This window comes from Mustela erminea, chromosome 9, assembly GCF_009829155.1.
Source record: "Mustela erminea isolate mMusErm1 chromosome 9, mMusErm1.Pri, whole genome shotgun sequence".
Lineage (NCBI taxonomy): Eukaryota > Metazoa > Chordata > Mammalia > Carnivora > Mustelidae > Mustela > Mustela erminea.
Window position 1 is genome coordinate 51,950,369 of NC_045622.1, and position 19,019 is coordinate 51,969,387.

At 43.6% G+C, this 19,019-nt stretch overlaps 1 protein-coding gene across 1 annotated transcript in view; it reads left to right on the top strand.

Moving 5' to 3' along the window:
* GAB2 (GRB2 associated binding protein 2) overlaps positions 1–19,019 on the top strand; it is a 190,036-nt gene that overhangs the window by 156,897 nt on the left and 14,120 nt on the right. Inside the window, exon 3 of the mRNA XM_032356733.1 lies at positions 6,992–7,235. Within this exon, the coding sequence (XP_032212624.1) occupies positions 6,992–7,235 (244 nt within the window). The remainder of the gene's footprint in view (positions 1–6,991; positions 7,236–19,019) is intronic.

A 19,019-nucleotide genomic window follows, 5' to 3' on the forward strand; every position in this document is an offset into this window, starting at 1 on the left:
ATTGCCCCTCCCCTCCCCCATAGATTACAGAGACTCCAGCTTCGTTCACACCGATTAATACAGACGTATCTTTCCTGTGGGGTGGTGGAAGGACCGCCACACTAGGAGATCTGAATTCATATCCCAGGTTTGAGGTCTGACCTGCTGTGTGGCCTTGAACAAGTAGCCTAACCTTTCTGGGTCACAGTTTCTCCAACTGGAAACAAAGAAGCTTTGGGAGTGTGGGATGGAGAACAGTGATAAGTGAGCAGATAGACTCCAGGGCCCCTTCCAGTCATATTATGTCATATTATGTGCGTTATTATGTCGAGCGAAGCTATTTTGTGTTTGGCTTTAAATTTGTGAATAATTCCTGTAATTATGATATGTGTCCTGCGATTTTGAGGAGTATTCATTTTTCAGTGATTACTCATGATTGTGAGTTAAAATGACCTAGAGCTCTCGATTCAGTCTTGCCCTCAGCCCTTGTCAGCATGCATTTGTTTTTGGAACTCTACACCCTCTGGTCCTTGTTTCTTGCTCAGCTGTCTGCAGGGACCGCTTACCCCAGAGAATCCTACACCCTTCTGTTTTCAAAAGTCTTTCATCAGCCGTCTTCTGTCTGTTGGAACCCTTAGCATGTCACCACTGTTCCACTTCTGGGTGTCAAGCCAACAACCATTTACTGAGTATTTAGTAATTACTGTTTACCCATATTCCATCTCATCAGATCCCCAAAAGAACCTTGTAAGGTGGGTGTTCTCTTTGGCGTTTGACAGCATGAAAAAAGGTGCGGAGAAAGTAAAAGTTTTGCATCCTGTAGTAGGACGGTGTCAGAACCCATGTTTCTGAACCCCCGTCAGGGCTCTTCCCGTTACATGTTGTACCCTTTGAAGTTGGCTATAGGTAGATGATATGAAAAACCAGTGAGAACAAGGGTGGTTTCCAAAATACGATGCTCCAAAATACGATTTTTGGAAGAATTTGTTTTTTCACTTGGCTTTTCAGGCTTGCTTTGCCCCTGACTCTTTAGTTGACCCCAACCTTTCTACCTCTGGCCTGGGATTAAGAACCAGAGCCACACCAGGGGATCTTACCTAAATCCCTGTGTAAATATGACTCATTAGGTCTTAACAGCTCTTATATTTCCCAGAGATGGCTTTGATGTGTATCCTCAATCTCATCTGAGTTCTTTCTTTTTTGAATAGAGAAAACTAGGGCCAGGAAGGTGAAATGGCATTCCCAAGGTCATTCAGCCAATTGACAGCAGAGCTTGGCCCAGACAGACCGCCCCCCGCCATGCTGTTATTGGACTCTGCTTCTCAAAAAGCTAATACCGTTTACCACATAGGGATCTTGTGGAAACTCTTTTCTGCATGGATGAGAAGAAGTGGCTTTGAAAAAGAGTGAGATCTGTTTCATTCACACGGGCTCTGCCACTTTCCAGCTGTGTGACCCCAGAGCTCATTATTAACTTTTCTGAGCTTCAGTTTCTTCATCCAAAAAGAAGGGGGAAAATGGAAATAATATCTGCCTCACAGAGTAGACTAGAGGCACATAGTAGGTGCTTAATAAATGGCAGCTATGATTATTATATTCCATATTGTCCTTTTGTTCTCCTTCCACATATAACATGATATGGCTTATAGTTGGGACTAAAACAGACAACGTAACCTTCCTTCCAAGCATTCACTGTTGGTTGGGAAGCAACTCCATACCTCTTGGCTGATTTCGAGTTCTCAGCAGTTCCATGTGTACTAAAGAATAGAAGCAGTAAGGGTGCGCTTGGGTGGCTCAGTGGGTTAAGCCTCTGCCTTTGGCGCGGGTCATGATCTCATGATCTCAGGGTCCTGGGATCAAGTCCCACATCGGGCTTTCTGCTCAGCAGGGAGCCTGCTTCCCCTCTTGCTCTCTGCCTACTTGTGGTCTCTCTCTTTCTCTCTCTGTCAAATAATTAAATAAAATCTTAAAAAAAAAAAAAGAATAGAAGCAGTAAGAATGGAGGTGCTATGTTAAATGCTTTTTGTATTTATGTACATTATGTTAAAGCATTTATGCTAAATGCTTTTATGCATTTATGTTAAATGCTTTATGTACGATCTCAAACTTTGCAGCAGCCCTGGAAAATTATGTATTTTCCCGGTTGAACACGCAAAGATAGAAGAGGTTTACGTAAACTGTCCAAGGCCATAAAGCAAGCAGTTAGCAGAAGCAGGCTTTGAATCCAGCCCTGGCTCTAGCATGTGCTTTGGTCTTCATGGGTTCTGACACCCACTGAGGCTTGGGGTGGGGATTTGGGGGGCGGGGGTGAGGGGAGAAGGATAAAGATAAAAAGGGCACTGAGATAAGGGAACCAGTCATTATTTGGCCAGTCATCTTTTCCAGAAACTCCCGCCAACCGCCCCTTTCCTGCTCCTGTTATCACCAGCCAGTTGCTGGCTGGGTTGGGCTGCCGGGCCACTCTACTGAAATCCTTCAGAGCTTTCCTGTTCTAGAGTTTTGCAAGAAGGTGGGCGGAGTGTTTGTGTGCTGGGCAGGGTTCCCAGGGGTGATTGTGGAAAGGAAGGGGAGTGATTTTTAGGGCCCTAAAAAGAAGCCAGGGAGAAGAGGAAAAAATAAAACCCTGTTTAAAAGAAAACAAATTTGACTCAAGCATTTTCTGGCATTATCTTTAGTCTAGACTTGGAGGTGGAAGCCCAGGCCAGAAGTCTGGAAATGTCCTTTTTCTTGCTGTATAACTGTGCTTCCTAATGACCCAAGACACATCATTACAACAGCCTTATGGCCACATACCAAAAACAGCCCAGCCACACATCGCGTAATGTCCTTTTTCATTCTTTTCTTCCCTCACGGGGTACCAAGGCAATAAAAACAAATCCTATGCACGTTTTGTGTGAACGTGCACATTTGTTTTCACACCAGTATCTCATTTGCCTTTTACACCTTGGGTCTTTTGACCCCAACGAGTTCTTGCTATTTTGTTTTGCTAAAATTCCCACTGCCTTGCTATGACTGTGGAGCCATGCCCTGAATGGTGGGTTTGGAGGAGGTGCAGAGAACTAAAGGTAGAAAAGGGACAATGTCTCTTACTCAATCTACTTTAGGAAGGACTTGGTATTTGCTGAGTGTTCAGCATTCTCTTTAGAAAGGAAATAAACTAAAGGTCAGATGTATTTAATTAGACCATTCATCTCTTGCACAGACTTCATACTTTGCAGAAGTGTTTATGCATGTGTGTGTATGTTTTTAAATTCACTTATCATGTATCACCCATTTAAAGTGTACAAGTCATTGTTTTTTAGTATATTCACAGGGTTGTGTACCCATCACCACCATCTAATGTTGGAATGTTTCATTACGTCAGATAGAAACCCCAAACTCATTAGCAGTCACTCCCCATTTCCACTCCTCCATCCCACCCCCATCCCCGGACAACCACTAGTCTACTTGCCCTTTTTATGGATGTGCTGATTCTAGACATTTCACATAAATAAAATCATTACAGTCTGTAACATTTTATCAGTCGCTTCTTCCACTTAGCATAGAAGATTCACTCATGGTTTAGCATGTAGCAGCGCTTCATTCATTAGATGGCTGACTAATATGCCGTTACGTAGCTACATCACGTTGTTTAACTGGGCTCTGCCTCAGTCATCACACGGTCTTCTCTCCCCATATGTCTCTGTCTCTGTTTGCTCTTCTTATAAGTATATCCATCAGTGAATTAGCACCTGCCCTAATCCTTATGACCTCATGTTAACTAATTAGATCTGGAAAGACCCTATTTTCGAACAAGGTCACATTCTGAGGTTCCATGTAGACATGGGTTTTGGGGGACCCTATTCAATCCAGTATAAACCCTAAGGAATAATCACCTACATTCAGGTAGAAATCTTTTAAAGTAGCAAGGAGAAGTGAGATTTTGGCAAGGTTTAGCACCAAAACAGCTTTGAAAGAATTTTTCTGAAACTGCAGATTATTATGGAGCTGACTGATTTCATGGACATGGTTTATCTTGATAGAATGGAATTCCGAGTGAGCCCAACTCAGTATAACCCCTACATCATCTTATTAGCAGAAACAAGCATATTTGGTTTGGTGCTAGTGAAAATTCTTTTATTCATTCAGCAACTATATATTCATTACCCACAGTGAGCTGAGACTATTTTAGGCACCAGGATTACAGAAATGCCCAGTACACATTTTGAGGACTTATATCATGCCAAATTGTCTTGACTCTTTATGCATTTCATCCTTGTGACCATCCTCTGTTAACTTGTAAATAAGGAAACCAAGACTCAGAGAGGTGAAATGATTTCTCTGCAAGTAAATAGTCTAGGTCACAGGGCCCCAGCTGTGAGAATAGGTCACTCCTCTTTTATACAGACCCACAACCCAAAGCATGTGCAGGGGGCACGTGGGATGTGTGGGGTGACAGGCGAGATAAGTAGATTGTGACAGAATGGCCTTTCTTGTTGGACTTGGGAACCAGGACTTAATGCTGAGAGCAGTGAGGAATCAGTGAGTGGTATGGAACGAGCATGACCTCATGCTATGTACTTCACTTTTTTAAAATTAATCAGCATGTATTTAATGGAGTTGGGTCACACGCTGGGCTTGATGCCAGGGATGAAACTGTGTAAGAAGAGATAGAACCTGCCCTCACTGAGTTTACAGCCGAATGTATGGAGTGACAAGAGAGAACAGTTACTGTCTTCCTAAAACTCTGTTTGAAACACAAGAAGGACTGGTCAGAAACAAAGTTGAGGAAATAAACAGGACAATGGTTTTAAGAAGAGAGAGCTCCGTAGGCATCCTGAGGGTAACAGGGATCCACTGAAGAATCTGAAGCCAGGCAGTGACATAACAACATGGTGTGGTTGTTGAGAAGCAGACTCCTAGATAATGCCTAGGTTTCTGGCTCCGAACCAACTGGATGGTGACGTTGATGTACTTCACAGGAAGGGAGAACACAGGAGGAGGACCATGGAGCTTGACCTGCAGGTGGGACACCTGAATGGAGGTGCCCAGCAGGCAGGGGGTGATAGGACGAGAGCCCTGGATAGAGAACTGAGCTAAAGCCTGATTTCTGAGAGTTGTCATCACCTGGCTGGAGAAGACGACCCCAGGGGAGTCTCCTGAGAGAGCCAAGCTATAGGAGGGTCTGGGGTGGAACCCTGAAAAAGACCCCCACTGAAGGGGTGGAGGGGTCCAAAAAGACCACAGGAAAGGTAGAAATGCCCCCTGAGGCTTTCTCTTTGTGCCTTCCCTGTGTCTTCTCAAGCAGCAGCTGTGTTCGCCCCTGACGCCATGGCTACCCCATTGCTGAGCATAAACCTCCCCCCTCTGCCATTAGAGAGTTCGTCTTGCAAATCTAATGGAGTAATGAAGCCATTGATTCTGTTAACAAACATCCAGTTCACTACAAGACCTGTAATGGGAATTCATTGCGGAGGTCAATATAGCTGTCGATGGAACAGTGTTTCCCAGAGGCCCATGGCTTTCTCTGCTGGACGCTGGCAGAAGTGGTTCTGCCTAGCATCAGTGAAGCCTGGAAAGTAATTAATCCGATAGAGCACTAATGAGCTGGTGATCCTGCCTGGGGCCACGAGGAGGCTTCTAAAATAGGTCAGATAACGGGGAGTAGAAACAGAGTGTGTCCCCTCAGAAAAGACTGGAATAGCCCTAGCAAGCCACCACCACCAGCACTGAGCCATCACACCCCACCAGCTGTCACATCGCCAGAAATTACATCTTTAAACCTTTATTTCGCTTGAACAAGAAGTTTCACGGTGGAATTATTGTATGACAAATGAATATATTCGCTTCTTCCACAAACGCAGACGAAGAACTTTCTGTGTGCCTGGCCTTTATTGGGTAAATCCTGGGACTGTAGGCATAACCACATCAGTTGCTGTCTTAGAGATTCATGGACTAGGCAAGGAGGCAGAAGGACAGTGGATATAATGAAGCACGGGCCAAGTGCTATTGGCAGCCAAAAAAGGACTGCATCCAGGAAGGTTTCAGAGAGAATATGATATCCGCATAGGGTCTTAAAGTCTGCGTACGAGTGCCAGTAGAGGAGAAGTGAAATCCAGGCGGAAGGAACAGCAGAAGCCCATAAGAATCATAAAAGGGGCTGGTGTGCCTGGGGACTGATGAAGCTTCCGAATGCCTCGGGTCCGGGAGGAGAAAAGCAGGAAGTAGGTGAGACTGTCAAAGGCCTTGTGTGTTAGGCTCAGGAACTAGGACGAGCCTTGGAGAAGCAGCCAAATGAGTAATGCCCTTGGCTTGAGGGGTGGGTAGCACTCTCAGCTATGATCTGACTTTAATACCCTGCTTCTTTTCTAGCACAGCACAGGGGGAGTTTAAAATGAGAGTTAAGGGGAAAAAGACCAATCAACTCAGAGCAGCAGGCACAAGAGTTGGGGAATGGGGACCATTGTTGTCCTCAAGAGGGCTTGGAAGGACAGGCAGGAGGAGCTGGGACCAGTCTTATGGGACTGTCTGCTCCAGCTACATTGGTGCTTTTATCATTAATGTAGTAAGGCACAGTCCAGGCTCTGACTTAATGAGTCTTCAGGAAGCCAAGCTCATCTAACAAAGCCGGTCTTCACTTTGATGGAGGTGATGACGGCAGGAGCCTCCAGAGAGGAGGAAAGAAGTGGCACTTACTGCCCCAAAGGTGTGAGGGCCAGAGTCACACTCACTCTGTGCACCCTGGGCAGCCACACCTCCTGGGAGCTGAACACCCTCAAGGTTGTGACAGGGAACAGCCTCCAGGCGACTCCAGGAGCAGCCCTGAGGGACAGGGCATCTCCTTTTCCACCAGGAGGCCACAGCCCTCCTCTCCTGGAGGCAAAGAAGGAGCAGGTGTGTGAGGGGGAGAGAAGGCTGCTGCTGGATCATTGCCTCTGCTCTTAATATCTTTGCCTCCTCCGACAGCCCACTTTGGGATGAGGACACCTTTCTTTCCCTTTTCAGTCACAGAGCTGCTTCTTTTGTTCCTCAGACTCTCTGAGAAACCTCTCCTCCGCCAGTCACGGCCCCCGCTCCTCTCCAGCTGAGCTCAGCAGCTCCAGTCAGCACCTTCTCCGGGAACGGAAGTCCTCAGCTCCGTCGCACTCCAGCCAGCCCACCCTGTTCACCTTTGAAACCCCGGTGTCCAACCACATGCAGCCCGCCTTGTCCACCAGCGCGCCTCAGGAGTATCTCTACTTGCACCAGTGCATCAGCCGGAGGGCTGAGAACGCCAGGTAGGAGACCGCCGTGAGCACGGGGCCTGGGGGGGTGGGATTGGACGCCCAAGCACAGGACCCAGGGCTTGCAGTCCTACTGCTTTGAATTTTCAAGACAAGGGAGTAAAATATTTTCTCTTCTCAGGCAAACAGACATATTTATTAGCAAAGCATCACTCTTTTGCTGAGGGAACCCTCACATTGTCCTGGCATCCGTTATGTTGCTCTACAGTGATAATTAGATCCTAGAGGAATCTCCCATTATCAAAAATCACACTACAAAAATGTTCTGTTTAATCTGAGGGAAGAAACACACTAGGGGCTAGAGTTTCAGAATTGGAAAAAAACAAACAAACAAACAAACCATTCCATTTGCTTGTTGGCAATAAGAGGATAGCTCTAAAGTCTCACCGTATTGAAATATCCATCTCTCACTTCTGCTCTAAAGCTGCACTGGTCTGTGTGGTAGTAAACTATACATACATGGCTATTTAAATCTGAATGGGTTCAAATGAGATAAAACTTAAAATGAAGTTCCTCAGTTGCACTGGCCACATTTCAAGCACTCAGCTGCCACATGTGGCTAGTGGCTACCCTAGCAGACAGCACAGATAAGGAAACATTTCATCACCATGGAAAGTTCTACTCTGCTCTAGAATAACAATCTCTGTAGTTCTAACACCACTAGCTCTCCCAGATGTGGAGCCTGTACGTATTTTTACTACCTTTTATTCCCCTTGTTAGGGTGAATGAAAGCACGGAGATGACGGGCTTTGCCAGAGCCAGTTCCCAGTTCCAAGCATGGCCAGAAGATGACAAATGTGTTTCTCAATTAATTTAGAAATATCTAACTTGTGTTTTGAAAACTAAGGCAATTAGAGAACCGACTGTATTAGTGTATCACACTATAGAACATTCTCAAGCAGAACCTTACTCGAACCCAAATGCACTGAGAGCCAGTAGAGATCATTTCTACCCATTTCATAGATGAAGAAAATGAGGCTCCTGCTAACGCACAACAGAGGCAGGAATGGAACCAAGGGCTGCTCGTCTCCAGGCCATGTTACCCTCCTTCTGGGACCATCACACAACACATGCTCCCAGCACTCTATCTTTTTTTTTTTTTTTAAAGATTTTATTTATTTATTTGTCAGAGAGAGTGAGCACAGGCAGACAGAGAGGCAGGCAGAGGCAGAGGGAGAAGCAGGCTCCCTGCTGAGCAAGGAGCCCGACATGGGACTCGATCCCAGGACGCCGGGATCATGACCTGAGCTGAAGGCAGCTGCCCAACCAACTGAGCCACCCAGGTGTCCCTCCCAGCACTCTATCTTAAGGTTGCCGCAAATATCCATTTTCCTGACGCCATGGGATTCATTTGTTCGTGAACTTTCACTAGTTCAGACTCCATCAGTGTAGACATGTAGAGCCCAGATCACCGAAGGGGTTCGTGGCAGCGCCGTAAACACGCTGACGCTCCCAGCCCATGTGCCTGCCCACACTTGGAGACTAAAATTGTTTACAGGCTCTGGAGTCCATCAGATACGGCTCCAAATTCAGGTCCTGCCACTTTCTTTGTGATCTTGGGCCACTTACTGAACCTCTTTGAGTTTCTGTTTCCTGATCTGCAGAATGGAAATAACTCCTTCTAAGGCTTCCTGATGAGCACAGTGGCAGGAGCCTATCCTCAGTAGGTAGGGGCGTAGGGGCATTTGTGCTTCTTGGGCACCGCCCCCCTCTACTTCTCGTGTCCCAGCTCAGAGTAGAGAAGGTGAGTTCTTAAACTCATCATTCTCTGGAAAGCGTACTTTCTATGAATGCTTCTCGCCCTCAAAATGCATAGGAAATCTCTGGGGATCTGGTTAACACGCGGATTCTGATTCAGTAGGCCTGCAGTGGGTCCTGAGATCCTGCCTTCCTGCTAAATTCCAGAGCTCATCTGTGGATCACGCATCAAGTAGAAGGCTTTATGTAATCATAACAGCTACCACCACCTCCACCCCCATGACACTGCAAGAGCAGCAGAGAAGAGCTATGACAATGTCTCTGCTTGAATTAGCAGTTGGGGCCCAATGTCTGCACCCCCTCCTCATTGGTAAAACCTCTGTTAACTTGCCTGAAATCCATGTCTCTGAATTCCCACAGCTGCTTTTTATTCTCTCTCTCTCAGACAGTGTTTGGAACTCTCTGCTTCGTAGTATGGATATTTATACTAATATATTACTGCACTTTGAAGACAGGACCAAGGGCATGTAATAGGTACATAAACTGCATGTGAACAGATCTGTGTTATAGAGAGAGAATGGAGCGGGGGAGACAGAACTGATCTGCAGTTGGGGAAGCAGCTTTAGTGTGGGGCCCTGACCAAGCTGTGCTTTTCTGTGTGTCTTTGCTTTCACTTGTGTGGGTGTGGGTGCAGGAGAGGGATGAGCAGGATCTTGGAGATTTGGGGGAAAAATAAGTTCAAACAATATTAACAGAATTCCTGAGTAATGGAGGGTGGGAAGGAAGCTTTCTTTGGTCCAGAAACACCATATAATTTCTGGAAGTACTAGAGTGGTTTGCATGATACTAAACATACTCTAACAATTATAAACTCTGGACACAATATAAAAAAACAACTATGTGAAGGCACTGAAGAGCAATCATAGCAGGCAGAAACTGAAAGAGATTGAACTCTTAAAAGGAGCTAGGAGAGGGGGCGCCCAGGAGGCTCAGAAGGTTGAGCATCCCACTCTTGATTTCAGCTCAGATTGTGGTCTCAGCTTCATAAGATCGAGCCCTGCTTCGGTCTCCATGCTGGGTGTGGGTTCTCTTTCCCTCTCCCTTTGCCCCTCCCCTGCTTATGTTGCATTCCCTCACTCTCCCCCACCCCCCAAAAAATGGTGCTAACTGCATGGAAAGACATCAAGTGTGTTGATTGCTTTAATCTGTGGTATTAAGGGTGGGGTTGTATATATAGTGAAGAGATGGTGAAAATTAGGAGAGAAAGACTCTAAAAAGTCACTGGGAAGTGCCAGCCCATACGTGGTGGCAGAAGCCCACTCCAGGCTGCCCTTCCCACTGATCACAGGTAGATACTATGGACAAAATTACAATTGCCCTGTAATTGTTTTGATTCTATAAAAATAAAAGGAGGCAACTTATAAAAGGAAGCAAGATGCAGAGACGGCAACATATAGAGGTGAATCCTCTGTATCTTGTGGAATTGCCCCGAGGTGGGGCCCACTCACTTAGCAGCACGTCGGGGCAGACAGCTGAAAATGTGATAGAAACCCCATCTTTCTTGGTTGAGGAACCAGTAAAGGAGGCCTTTGGGAGCTGGAAGGGAATGGAGTACCCAGAGTGAAGAGAGCTGGAGGAGGGATTTCCTGCTTCTGGGTCTCAAACCACACGAGTCTCAGGTTCACTGTGAACTGCACACGTGTGGGACATACCTGACCAGCGTAACAAGGGCCCTGTGAGCTGAGCTGAGGTGTGCACCCGCCACACACTGGTGGAGAGACGGGACTTGCAGCCTGAATCTAACCACCGTGATTGCCGGCAGAACGGAAAACTCAACGTTCTCCAGAGGATTATAACAGAACCCAGCATCAATGTAATAGCACAATATTAAAGCTATATAATCCAAAAATCCTCAAAATGTAACCAATTCTCAAGCGAAAGCATAGATGCCAACCCCAACATAACCTAGATGTTGGAAGCAACATCTTCCAATCTTAAATTTTTAAATTTAAATGTAAATGTAAAAGCCTATATTATAACAATATTTCATAAAAATGAATGGAAAGAAAAGAAAAACCCCTAAGTTTATATCCTGAAGAATTATCCTTTAGGAATGAAAACAAAATCAAGAGCTTTCCAAATGAGAGGAAAACAAGAAAATTTCCGAGAGATCTGATTTAAAGAAGTGATAAGGAAGTTCTTCACGTTGAAGGAAAATAGTACCAGAAGGAAACTCAAACCTTCAGGAATGAGGGAAGAGCAGCAGAAATAGTAAATATCTGCATAATTTTCCTGCCTCAGTTCGTTATAATATGTGACTGTTGAAAGCAAATATTAAATATTGCCTAGTGGGGTTTTCACCTGGTTTCCTCTTCAGTGTGACAAGCTCCCTTCATCATTTTTTTACCATATGAGTCCCCTTGTGACATGTTTTCCCAGTTTTCATTTATCTGAAAATATCTGTATTTCACCTTCATTTTTTAAAAGATTTATTTATTTGAGAGAGAGTGAGCATGCATTGGGGGACACGGGCAGAGGGAGAGGGACAGAGAGAGAGTCTCAAGAAGATTCCCCACTGAGCACAGAGCCCAACCCAGAACTCGATCTCACGACCCTGAGAGCACGACCTGAGCGGAGACCAAGAGTCAGTTGCTTAACCACCCATGCCACCCAGGTGTACCTAACCTTCGTTTTGGGAAGATATCTTGCTGGATATAAAATTCTGGAATGATGGTTTTATTTTCTTTTGGCATTTTATAGGATGTCATTCTATAATCCTCTGCCCTTTATTGTTTCTGTTGAGAGGTGAGCTGTTATTTTTATTGTTAGAATCCTATATGTAATGTACCTTTCTTCTTCTAAATATTCTTTTTCCTCTTAAAAAAAATTGTGGTGAAATAACATAAAATTTATCCTCTGAGCTATCTTTAAGTGTACAGGTCAGTTAGTGTTAAGTACTTTCACGTTGTTATGAACTCTTTTCATCTTGCCAAACTGAAACTCCCACCCATTAAAAACTCCCCGTTTCCCTATTCCCCTACTTCCCAACACCTTCCTTTCTACCATCTGCATGAATTTGACTTCTCTAGGTAACTCATATAAGTGGAGCCAGACAGTTCTTGTCTTTGTGCGAGTGGCTTTTTCACTTAGGTTACTGTCTGTAAGGTTCATCCATGTTAGAGCACGTGTCAGAACATCCTTCCTTTTTACAGCTGAACCCTGCCTCATGGCCTGCTTATGCCACATTTTGTTTGTTTCATCCATGAGTAGATAACCTTGGTGGTTTCCACCTGTTGGTTGTTGTGAATAATGCTACTGCGAACCTGGGTGTGCACATACTCTTCAAGGAGTCAGCTTTCAGTTATTTGGGGTATATACCCAGAAGTAGAATTGCCAGGTACTCTGGTCATTCTGTTTTCAATCTTTTGAGAAACTGCTGTATTGTTTCTCATGGTGGCTGTGCCATTTTACAACCATGCACAAGGGTGAGTTTCTCGACATCCTGGCCAGCGTTTGGTATTTTTTGGTAGTGCTATCCTAATGGCTATGAGGTGGTATCTCACTGTGGTTTAGGAGGAGTTTTTCAGATTTTTGTTTGTTTGGGGTTTGGTTGGGTGGGTTTTTTTTTGTTGTTGTTTTTTTTTTTAGAAGTGGGGGATGAGCAGAGGGGGTGAGAGAATCCCAAGCAGGCTCCACACCCAGTACAGTCAGACATGGGGCTCCTTCTCACAACCCCGAGATCATGACTTGAGCTGAAATCAGGAGTTGGACGCTTAACTGACTGAGCCACCTGGGCGCCCCACACTGTGGGTTATTTACATTTCCATAATGATTAGTGATGTTCAGCATCTTTTCATGTGTTTGTTGGCTATTTGTATATCTTTGGAGAAATGTCTATGTAGGCCTCTGCCCCCTCCCCTACTTTTTTTTAATCTGGTTGGTCGGTTGTTGTTGGGTAGTAGTTCTTTATATAATTTGGATATTAAGACCTTGCCAGATATTTTATTTAGAGATATTTCCCCCATTCTGTAGTTTGCCTTTCACTCTGCTGATGCACAGTTTTATATTTTGATGCAATCCAGTGTATCTCTTTTTACTTTTGTTGTGTGTGCTTTTGGTGTCATATAAATTTATTTATTTATTTATTTATTTATTTCCCAAACCCACTGTCAGGAAGATTTCCTCTTGTGTTTTCTTCTCAGAGTTTATAGTTTTAACTCTTACGTTTAGGTCTTTGATCTGTTTTTTGTTAATTTTTTATATATGATATAAGGATCTAACTTCATTTTTGTGCACATGGATATCAATTTTCCCAGTACCATTTGTTGAAAAGATTGTCGTTTCCCCATCGAATGGGCTGAGCATCTGTGCTGAAAATCATTAGTTCAAGGTTATTTCTCGGCTCTATATTCTATTCCATTGGCTTCTATGTCTATCTTTGTGTCAATACCACACATTTAATTACTGTAGCTTTGTGATGATAAGTTTTGAAACCAGGAAGTCTGAGACCTTTCACTTTGTTCCTTGTTTGCAAAATTATTTTGACTGTTTGGACTTCTATTTGCTGACTTTTTTTGTTTTTCAGCAGTTTGACTATGATATTCCTAGGTGTATTTTTCACTTTCTGATTCTATTTATTGTTCTTTTTGATCCAGCAGAGCAGAATTTCTACCAATATTTCTTCTTCAAATTTTTTCCTGCCTCATTCCGTCTCCGCTTTCCTTCTGTTCTTCACGTGAGACCGCTTGAGACTGACTCATACGACACTGATAGTACTCAGTTTTAAAAATATTATTTCCTCTCTGTGCTCATTTTGGATGATTTTTTAATTGAATTTTCAGTTCTAGCATCCCCCCCCACCTCCCCCACTCCACACTTTTACTTACCTTTTTTTCCCCCAATTTTTGGGGGTTATTGAAATACAGTCCGTGTCAATACATATAAAGTTTCCTTGTGCCCCTTGGTAATCCATGCTTCCCTCTACCTCATTCCTCAGGGAACACTGAGGATATTTCTGTCACTACATTAGTTATCATCTTCTAGAATTTTACTCGAGTGGAATCATATGGTGTTTACTATTTTTCCTTATTTTTTTCAGGCAACATAATGCTTTTGGGACTCATCCATGTTTTTACATGTATCATTAGTTGTTCCTTTTTATTGCTGAGTAGTAATTCAGTTTACCTTTATATCACAATTTATTTGCCCATTCCTGTGTTTGATGGGCATTTGGGTTGTTTCCACTTTCAGTTATTAAAAATTAAAATGCATCTGTACATAAACAGTCACTAACAAATCTTGGTGCAGACATTTGCTTTATTTCTCTTGGGTAAATACCTAGAAAACCAGACCTGGTTGGTTCTACTGGTGAATTCTATCAGATGGGGCAACACAAATATTACCCATATTCTTTCAGGAAACATGAGAGAAGTCCTTTTACAAATCATTTTTTTTTTTTTTTTTGAGACCAGAATAACTCTACTACCAAAACCTGAAAAAGATTAGAGGAAAGAAAATTGGAAGGCAACATTCCCTGTGGATATAGATGCAGAACTCCTTTCTTTTACCCCCCCCCAAAAAAGTAATCAAATCCAACTTAAAAATACATATTTAATGTGTTTGTGTATGTGTATGTATTAGGGATAATTTAAATGTATTAGGGAATATACTTATGTATATACATCATTAGGGATAATAGTTCACGATAAAGTAGTGTTCATCCCAGGAATGCAAGGTTGATTTTACATTAAGAAACCAACCAGTGTGATTCATTACATCAAGAGAGTAAGGGGAGGGGTGCCTGGGTGGCTCAATCAGTCAAGCATCCTTCTCTTGAATTCAGACAAGGTCATGATCTCAGGATTGTGAGATCAAGCCTGGGGTCAGGCTCTGTGATACGCATGGAGCGACTTTAGATTCTCTTTCTCCATCTCTCTCTGCCCCTCCCCCTCCTCTCTCTCTCTCTCTCTCTCAGTCTCTCCCCCATATCTCTTTTTAAAAAAGAGAGAATAAGGAGAAAATAATATAATCATCACCTTAGTAGATGCAGATAAAGCATTCATCAAAACTCAATGCCTCTTTGTAAAAATGTTCTTAACGAACTGGAGAGGAGAACTTCTTCAAATTAATAGGAGACTTCTAAGGATAACCTACAGCTAATATCTCACCTAACAGAGAAATATTAAGCATATTCTCTTAATACTGGGGATAAGGACAGAATACCTGTTCTTACCACTTCTGTTCAACATCGTACTAGAGATTCTAGCCTGTCTAATAAGGAGACAAAAAGTGTGAAAAGCACAAAGATGAGAAAGGAAGATGTAATAATGTCTCTGTTTGTAGGGAACTTCATTGTTTATATAAAAATTCTAAAGAATCTAGAAAACAGCTACCAGAATGAAGAAGTGAATTTAGCAAGGTCACAGGGCAAAGAATTATTAGGTACAAAATAATTTTTACATACTAGCAGAAAACACTTGGAAAATGAAACTTTTTAAAAATTCTTATATAATAGTACCAAAAATCATGGACTACTTAGGGATGAAAAAGATATGCAAGACCTCGTCACTGAAATCAAACTCTGCTGAGGGAAATTAAAGCGCTAAATAGGAGAGTGATACACTATAGCTGTGAATTGGAAGACCCAGTGTTATTAAATGGCTCCTCTTCCCAAATTGATCTATGGCCCCAGTGCAGTCCAAGGAAAAATCCCAGTGAAGGTTTTCATAGAAATTGATAAGCTAACTCTAAAGCTGACAGGAAATTCCAAACAACTTAGAGTAACCAAAATGATTTTTTAAAGAACTTAACAAAGTTAGAGGATTTATACTACCTGATTTCAAGACTTGCAAAACAAACAAATCTTTATCTTCTTCAAGACTGTGTTATATTGTTGAAAAGGTACAAATATAGAGGGCCAAGAACAGAAGAGTGAACCGTGTGTGTGTGTGTGTGCGTGCGCTAGTGTGCACACACATGTGTTGACAAAGGTGCCAACAGGGAAATGAAAGTCTTCAACAAATGGTGCTGGAACAGCTGGAGGTCCATTTAGGAATTTTTTTTTTTAAAGATTTATTTATTTATTTGACAGACAGAGATCACAAGTAGGCAGAGAGGCAGACAGAGAGAGAGGAGGAAGCAGGCTCCCTGCCGAGCAGAGAGCCCGATGTGGGGCTCGATCCCAGGATCCTGGGATCATGACCTGAGCCGAAAGCAGAGGCTTTAACCCACTGAGCCACCCAGGCGCCCCTCCATTTAGGAATTTTAAAAATAAATAAATAAAACCTCATTGATACCATACTACTCAAAAGTTAAATGCATCAAAGACCTAAATGTAAAATCTGATAGTATGAAATTTCCAGAAAAAAATACCTCTGTGTTCTTGATATAAGCAAAGATTTTCATCATAAATACAAAAAGGGGAATCCTAAAAGAAACTAAATTGATGAAGTAGTTGAATCAAAATCAAAACTTTTCTTCTTCGAAAGACCCCACAAAATGCCAAGGCACAAAATATGAAAAAATACTCAAAACAAATATATCTGACAAAGGATTTATTTCTAGGAAATATAAAGCATTATTACAACTTAAGACAACACATTTTTTTTAATGGGCAAAAGATTTGAATAGATGCTTCACTAAAAAAAGATACAGAAATGGCACAGGAAAAGATGCTGAATTGCCAGGGAAAAGTCAGTTAAAACCTCCAAGCAGGTTTTTTTTTCCTCCAAGCAGTTTTGCTTCATGTCCACAGAAGTGGGTAAAAGAAAAAAGACCGTCAATGCCGAATGTTGACAGATATACTGCTGTCCTGCTTCTGACATTCACATTACATACTAGGTGCTCTCGAAAAAAATAATGCTTTACAGTTTACAAAGTGCACTCACATTAGTTACCTCATTTGATCTCTGGAATAACCTCATAGGGTTACATCTTTTTTTTTTTTTTTAATTTTAAGTAATCTCCACTCGACTCGAGCTCACAACCCTAAGATCAAGAGTTGCGTGCTCCACTGACTGAGCCAGCCAGGCGCCCCTCAAAGGGTTCCTTCCGAGTGGGGACTTGGGAGAAAGAACCAGCTCATTCATCTCTGCCTAGCAGAGACAAAGTATGTCTGTGTGGATTACTACAGCGAAAGGATATCTACTGAGGCTAATCATAACCAGCCTTTTTCTATTCCTTCTTTCATTTATGGGGGAACCTGACATCCTGTACAATAAATTAAGTACCTTACAAATTATGTATCTTTTACTACAGTTTTAGCCGTTATTCTTTCTTCAAGTACCAGATGTGCATTCACTAAAATGACTTCAGTTCTCAAAATTTAGCTCTTCCACTGAGCAAAAATAAGTGACTCCTCAAAGTAGTAACTTAATGGGGCACCTGGATGTGCCTTCAGCACAGGTTATGATCCCAGTGACCTGGTCTTGAGCCCGGTGTCGGGCTCCCTGCTCAGTGGGAAGTCTGCTTCTCCCTCTCCCACTCCCCCTTCTTGGGTTCCCTCTCTCACTGTCTCTCTCTGTCAAATAAATTAATAAAATCTTTTTTAACAAAAGTAGTAACTATCCCCGAGGTTAGTTTTGAATTGAAACCATCAAGACAAGTGGATTTTGTTTTGTTTTGTTTTGTCTGTCTTCCCTGGATTTATTTTTGCCCTCCAGCCTTTAAGGCCTCATTACAGACTCTAGACGTTCTCTTTTCCTGTTTCCAGGAGGCTCTTCCATCTGTAGCAGGTGATACAGTGTGGTGAGGCACAAGCCTCAGAAAGCCATGACTCTGGGAAGGGTGGAGAGGTGGGAGATATACAAGTTTGAAAGGATGGGATTCCAGACCGAGCGCATTACAGACCCTGCGGCAGTGTTCACCAAGGGTGAAAAGTAAAATGAGAAGTGGCAGTGGAGAACTTACCTTTGATTAATCATTTCTAACTAAGACCTCTGACTCATTCACTCAGTGGCTTTGACTGACCAAAAGCAGAGAATATATGACTTTTCGTTTCCATTGTTTCATCTCTATAACTTTGCTCTGTAACTGCAGTGAGAAGGCCGGCTCGAACTTGCTGCCGGAAGGGTTTGAGGTGCCAAGATCTCCTCACCTCTTAGAGTTTGTGAGATAGCATTTTATGAGTTTTCTTCCCTCGTGGGAAGGATCATGTGGCACGAGTTAAATGCAGAAGGAGGGTCCACATGACCTCTTCAACTCCCCAGTGACAGTTACAGAACGAAGTGGTGGTGAATTTACATATGACCATGTGTGCACTCGCTTCCTTTAAATGGGAACATACCTATTAAAAGTGAGACTGGGCTCCTGATCATGGGGGTCCTAGGAGTAGGATGGAAAACAGTGAAATCATGGTGTCCTGTGGTACGTGAAATTTTATGGAAAAATGCCAAAGAACTGTTGCAAAATTAAGTGGTGAGGAAAACTAGGAGACCATTGCTAAAAGATAGGGGAGCGGGTGTGAAGCCTGGAGGGGCAGCAGAGGTGACGGACTCGCCCCCTCAGCAGCAGTGGGCATGGGAGCAGAGGTGGGAGCTGCGCGCTGATCCGAGTGCACTCTCTCAACCCTGCCTCTGCCGCCGGCGAGCTCCCGCACACACGTGTTCCGGCATCTCCCTGCACAGCTCGACTATTCAAGGTTTTTCTGGTGTGGTAGGTGAGGGTCACAGCGATCCTTAGAACTGTGAGGGGGACTCAGAAATGGTCTTGTGGGGGACGTGCCCGACCCAGTACCGTGCTCCCTCCAGGAGCCCTCTATCAGCCCAGGAAGGAAGCCTCTAGAAATCCATCGCTTCCCAGTGTTTGTCCCAGGAAAGCAGCTCAGGACCTCACGGTGATGGAGGTCTCACAGAGAGTTTACATGATGATAGTAAACTCACAGTCCCCCCTCAGGATCTGCCGAAAGAGGGGGCACACCATAGCAATGGCTTTGAGCAGAGTCCAGGGGCTGGCACGGAGCCGTTCTGTTGCCGTCCATCTGTCTGTCCGGGTATACAGCTTCCCACAAGCATGTTTCCCTTGTGTAACTCCTCTCACCTGGTCCTTGAAGCGGTGGCCCACCCCTCCCCGCGCATCGGCAGC